General features: G+C 32.8%; 1 protein-coding gene across 1 annotated transcript; it reads right to left on the reverse strand.

Annotated features, from left to right (window-relative positions):
* Positions 1-417: 417 nt before the first annotated feature.
* Positions 418-2,641, reverse strand: LOC147487242 (uncharacterized). The gene is made up of 5 exons (XM_086573988.1): positions 2,396-2,641; positions 2,206-2,352; positions 1,548-2,154; positions 799-1,389; positions 418-698 (listed from the first exon to the last, which is right to left on the reverse strand). Exons 1-5 carry the CDS (start codon positions 2,639-2,641, stop codon positions 418-420), a joined length of 1,872 nt encoding a protein of 623 aa, XP_086430114.1.
* Positions 2,642-6,623: the final 3,982 nt, after the last annotated feature.

Genomic DNA, 6,623 nt, shown 5'->3' on the forward strand with positions numbered 1-6,623 from the left:
CAAGTACACAAAATTTAAATCCAAGTTAACAAAATATGGGAGAACTGCCAGCATTTCTACAGGTTTAACAAATTGGGGCTCACGCATGGTTCTTGTGAAATATCCCACTACAACGTGGATGTTGCACTCTCAACTCCGACTGCAACATAAATATTGCACTGTCAATTACAACTGCAACATGAATGTTGCACTCTCAAATTCCACTGCAACAACTGCAACATTAATCATTTCACAGACAAATGAAAAATAAAAACAAACCGACCTAGCGAATAATCTCAAATGAGTATTAACATTCAATACAAGTATACAATGAGTATCAATATCTCATTAACAAATGTCAGATTACGAAACTTAAAAATCTAAATTAAAATAACAAAAAAAATATGGTTTGCCGAGAACATCAAAACTGATCATAGACTAACGAATCACACCGGTGCTTTCAATTCTTTTCTTCTTGGGCCTACTAGGACCAATCTTCGGACTACACGGATAAACCGCAGGAGAATCAAGCATACGTCTTGACATAGAACCATTCAGAACTGGCTTGATCGAATGTGAGTAGCATTGCCTGAACGCGATCACTGTATATCCTTCATCAATGTAGCCATAAAAGGAATCACCCTTACTACCAATACAGGCGATAACATGTATGCAAGGGAAATTATCAATACGCCAATAGTTACAAGCAAGTACATGTTCTATTCATCAAATCAACTGAATGAATAACGTCATTATGAACTAGAAACTGATTTTCATTGGATCTAACCACCCTCAAAGTCCTTGCAGCTTCAATCTTACTAGCCAATACTATCTCCATTTTTGGACATAAAACGGAATTCCATTTCATAGACTCCTCCAATCTGTTCCAACTCATTTCCATCATCTTTTCCATGATTCCAAAAAGCATAGGAGTAATAGGCAGGAAGCACTCCTTAGTGATCCATGCATTGAAACATTCAGCTAGTGTAGAGCACATCTCACCGTATCTAGCACCACGGAAGTATGTATTTGCCCAATTTTCCAAGCTAATACCTATCAAAAACCTTTGCACAGGAAGACCGCCATGTTTCTTCAAGTTTTCAGCACAAGTCAAAAATTCATGATGAGAAGTTGCATAAGCACAATCAGAAAATAGCTTCACAACATATTTCCTTAACTTATTATCTTTCCGTATAGTAGAACCAACATTGTTCTTCAAGTGCCAAAGACAATATGAATGAAATGACCCCGAAAACACAATTGGAATATTCTTAACCAGTCCAACATGCCGATCACTAAAAAATGTCAAAATTCTATCACTTAACTTAACAAGTTTCAACTGTTCTAGGAACCAAAACCAATTTGCATCAGTTTCACTAACCACTATAGCAATAGACAACGGAAAAATTCCTTCAAGAACAACAAAAAGAGAAAAGAGAAATAAAAATGGTTAGTCTAATATGCATTAACAAACATTATTACTAGGTAAGCTTCTCAATAACAATATAATACTATTTCATGTTTATATAGATAACAAATAATCAATGCTTATTCTTCAAAAAAGTTACCTTGATTTCCATTTTTGGCGGTTGCAGCTAACAAACATCCCTTATGCTTATTCTTCAAAAACGTACCATCTAAGTACACCATAGGACGACATTGGTTAAAACCATAGCTGGAAGCCTCAAAACATATGAACATTCTTTCAAACTTTTTCATAGAGTCAATATCCAGAATAATACGACTTCCAGGATTACTTTCTATGATTGCATTCTTCAAACATTTCAACTGATGAAAACACAGTCCATCTATACCATGAATCTTCTCCAAAGCCATTTTTTTAGCCGTGTATGCATAGTAATATGTAATGTCAAGCCCGTAGTCAGTCTTCAACGTAGTAATCAAATCTGTTGGCTTTACCAAAGGCATACCACGCACAATCTCTAAAATAAGATTTTCCACTAGCTTACTCGACATCAAACAACTATTAACATCTTTACAGACGAATCCACAAGAGTGCTCAGAATGCATAGTTTTTATCACATAAGAGTCAAACTCAGAAACTGCATGTACACGCCACGAACAATCAGTACTCTCCTTCTTAGCACAATAAACGGTAACTCTCCTCGGATCATTCTTTAAAAACTTATATTTGTACCCAGTCTCAATAGAATACTACAATACTTTAAGACGGAAATCATTAACATCCACAAATGTTTGACCAACATGTTTGAGATTAAAAGCCCACAATCTACTCCTCAATTCTTTAATAGACACTCTTTCACTGACAATACTACTAGTCCCACTATCAGAAGCACAAGAGCTACCGTAAGAATTAAAAGAACTACCACCAGATGTACTACTCTCATCGGCCTACTCCATAAGAACACAACATACTAGCAAGTTTCAAAGAGACATCAATGTTAACTGTAGATAAGCCCTTTGCAAAGCTGTAGCACGCTAAAGATTGAAGCTTTGCATCATTTTCTATAACAAATGCCTTCCCATCGCGAGTGAAAGAAATATCAAAGCATGATTGATTTAACTCAGGCCAATTCGTCGAAATCTCATTTTTGACATCGATAATTGAAGAAGACGGACCAATACGACTCACGAGAGTTAAATTTTTGTAGGATATAACTCCAAGAATAGTAAAATCCATCCTACAACACAAAATTGAAATGAAACTAAAAATTACAACAATTTCATTATCTCAAAAGAGTGTAGGTTATATTATTCAATGAAAAAAATGATCAAATACAGAGATGACGATAAGTTAAATTATCAGCAGTCAATTTCCATATTTTGCTTGCCCTAGATAACATAATAATAAAAGTGTAGGTGTAAATAAATGTACCTTAGTGGTGACGGTTCCAGAAAGTCCAGCAAAAGGAGAACAAAGAAGAAAAGAGAAAAGACGGTCTCAATTTTAGTCTAAAATCATGATATGAGAAATCACCATTGCCAATCTCTGTTTCCAAATACAGGATAATAAAAACCTAAATTGAGGAAGAAATAAATTAAGTAACAACTTTTATATAAAAGGGTATGTGAGGTATTTTGAAAAAACAATAAAGGTGCGGTTGGTTTTTTCTTCAAACTCATTGAAAAAGAAACCGTTATTTCGCACTTTTACAAACCGGGTGGGATTTAGACATAATTCAAAAAGTCAGCGGATTTTTGGCTAATAAAGACCGGAATCAAGGTTTTGAACCTAGTTTTATGTGTTATATATCCAACTAAATTTGTAGTCTTGTTTAGCAGCTGCTAAAATTATGTTTGGGGAGACATACAATACAATTTTTGCCGTCCGTGCGTTAAATTTCGACAAACGGCAGAAATTGTACTGTCTGTCCAATAAAATTCGATTTAAACTTACAACTAATGGCCAAAATTTGACTTAAACTTGCAACTAAAGGATGCCACCATGGGAAAGGTTTGTGTGCTTGGCGGCTACCAAATTTGACACTTCTACCATAAGGCCAAAAAAAACACTGACGTTGGCATCCTTTAGCAGCTCATTTTGGCGTCGTTTGGACTTGCTCTTATAAAGGACGTAAGGCTTAAGTCTGAATTGCCTACTTTTCCATATTTCCAAGTTTGCCCATGCCCAAAATGAATATTTCCAATGTACTTTGCTTATATTCATGGTCAATAATGAAATTAATGGGGGTACAACTGTGAAATAAAATATTAAAACATTTTCTAATACTTTTTCAAACAAGTAGGGCGTACCGTGGGGATCATATGTCTAATATTTTCTAATACTTTTGACATGCTTCCAATTTTGCCCATGCCGAAATTGATATAGTAAATAAATAAATTAAAGGGGTACAATTTTCAATTAGAATACTAAAACATTTTCTAATACTTGACATATTTGGAATTTTGGCCATGCTCAATTTTAACATTTCTAATATAATTTACTTCTATTTATGGTAAATTATAAAACTAAAAGGGTACAATTGTAAATTAAAAATGTTAAAACATTTTCTAATACATGACATATTTCCAATTTAGGCCATGCCAAATTTTAATATTTACAATATACTTTTCTTATATATACGGTAAATAATGACATTAAAGGGAGTACTATTGTAAATTACAATATTAAAACATTATCTATCGGAATATTGGCCAATCATTGTTTTTTTTTTGTTTTTTTTAAACAGAGTCAAAAAATTGTAAAGTTAAAAATTTATCAGAATCTGTCGGAATACTGGCAGCTTAAAATTTACTAAATGTTTTAAGGATTAGTGGGAATACCATCCGGAATAGCTTTCTGAGAGATTAAAAAAAATATAATATACAATCGAAAATTACAAACTTTGAAATTTAACGGAATACCAGTCAGAATAACTTTCAAAATGTTTCAAAATTTATCAAAGTCGATTAGAATACCGTCCTGAACTGTTATTTGAAAAAGTACAAAACATAATCTAGAGTAACAAAATTATAAATTTCAAAATTTATAATACAAGGTGGAATAATTTTCTAATAAATGAAAAAAAAAACAATATAGAGTAGAAAAAATATAAATTTCAAAATTTATCATAATATAGAGTTTTTTTTTTTTTTTTTTTTTTTTTTGAAATATTATAAATTTCCAGTGAGAAAGGGTTTTGAAATATTTCAAAATTTATCAGAATAGGTGCCATAGCGGTTTTTTGAAAAATATTAAAAAAAATACAATATAGAGTCGAATTTTCTTAAATTGACGAATATATATTGACAAACCATATAAAGAGGGGTTACATTCAGGGTCTATTTGGCATCACGAATGGGCCAACCTGTACATGGGTTAGGGTGCACTATCCGGATTTTTTCTGTTTGGTTCATATATTTTGGATCCTATATTGTGGACGGCTACTAGTTGGTTGGCCCAACCCCAAAAGTTTGTTTATCGATATCTATTGGTATAGCTAGGATTCCGTTATTCAGTAGTAAAACTAAAAGGGTTAATTAGACTAAACCCCCTATTTTATATACATGTTTAGACTAAACCCCCTATTTTATAATTCCTTAGACATAAACCCCCACTCTGTTTTCTCCCCGTCACACCAACATTAGTATTTCACTTAATACCCTTACAGATTATTTTAGATTTTTTGGGTAAGTTACGATACAAAAGTTGTTTTTAGATCCCCCCCCCCTGTCGGTTTTTTTTATTAATGGAAGCTCAAATTCAATGCCAGGACCCGGGTCTTCTTAGGCAATAATTTAGGCATCTTTCTACAAGTTCCCCAATTGCACAACCTCATTGTCGGTTTTTTTTTTATTTATTTTTTATTTATTTATGGAAGCTCAAATTCAATGCCAGGACCCAGGTCTTCTTAGGCAATAATTTAGGCATCTTTCTACAAGTGGTTTCATGGATTTACGAGTATTTTTTGTTTTTTTTGTTATTATCTTTAATAGCTTTGGTTTAGATCAAATGTGCACAGTGATTAGGTGCTATGTGACATTGCTTATGATTATCAATCAATGTTTTGTTAATTTTTTAGTTTGTATTTTGTATTACAGCCATGTGTGAAATGGTTTTATACAGTTATGTGTTATGCATTGTTTATTATTAATGTGTTCCTATGCATTAATGACCTACGTTTGGTTGGTATATATGTATTGCTAGATTTATATAGAAAAGGGAGTGTGAAACAGAATGGAGGTTGTTAGATTTATATAAAGTTGTAGAAGGTGGACTGGTGAAAAAACTATAACGGATCTATGTAAGGGCAATTAGGGTATTAAGTGAAATACTAATGTTGGTGTGATAGAAAAAAAAAACATAATGGGGGTTTATGTCTAAGGAATTATACAATAGGGGGTTTAGTCTAAATATGTACATAAAATGGGGGATTTAATCTAATTAACCCAAACTAAAATAAAAACCATCGATTAACACCCATAAAAGAAGGAATAAGAAAACATAAAATACGGTGACTTCTTTTTCTTCTTCTTCTTCTTCTCTAGCCATTAAGCTCTCAACCCCACCGGAAATTTAAACACTCACAATCTCTCTAAACCCATCTCTCTCTATCCATCACCTCTCCCTTTTCTCACAATATCTTTTGGCCAAGAACTCTTGAGGATGAGCTATGTAGAAATTGGGGTTTCTTAAACCCATGTTATATCTTAATTTGTTTGATTTGGATGAATTGGAGGGTGGGTATTCATATAGAAACTCTCACTTGTATAAACATACTCTTTTGAGTAGTAAATGTTGTTGTTGTTGTTGTTGTTGTTGTTGTTGTTGTTGTTGTTATTGTTGTTTTTTTTTGGATTTTAGTTAGGGTTCTACAATGTAAAATTACCAATGTAATGGATATAATGCTTTGGTATGCAATTTCAAATGGTGAATTTTTTGATAAATTTGTGTTATTTCTTGATCCTACAGTGATTCAATTTCAATGGTTATTTTTCTTTCTTTCTTTCTTTTTTTTAGTGGATTGCCAAGAGACTACAACAAAAATGATACCAAACACCTTCCACATTGGTTTTGAGTTGTTCATACATCAACATACTTGTTTATACATCTATTGTATATGGACAACCTAACGCAGGGTAAACAGCTCCTGCCAAACAGAGCCTCACTCAAGTAAATTCAGTGAAACCCAGCCTATATAACAATATAGTGGACTGCTCAA

This window comes from Coptis chinensis, chromosome 7 (genome assembly GCF_015680905.1).
Source record: "Coptis chinensis isolate HL-2020 chromosome 7, ASM1568090v1, whole genome shotgun sequence".
Classification (NCBI taxonomy): domain Eukaryota; kingdom Viridiplantae; phylum Streptophyta; class Magnoliopsida; order Ranunculales; family Ranunculaceae; genus Coptis; species Coptis chinensis.

What these genes read in the sequence shown, in the direction of transcription:
- LOC147487242 (XM_086573988.1), bottom strand. Translation starts at nt 2,641, where the DNA reads ATGGATTTTACTATTCTTGGAGTTATATCCTACAAAAATTTAACTCTC. An exon ending in TATCTACAGTTAACATTGAT is followed by an intron (nt 2,353 to 2,395) that starts GTCTCTTTGAAA and finishes CTTATGGAGTAG; the next exon opens with GCCGATGAGAGTAGTACATC. An exon ending in CGCCAAAAATGGAAATCAAG is followed by an intron (nt 1,390 to 1,547) that starts GTAACTTTTTTG and finishes TTGTTCTTGAAG; the next exon opens with GAATTTTTCCGTTGTCTATT.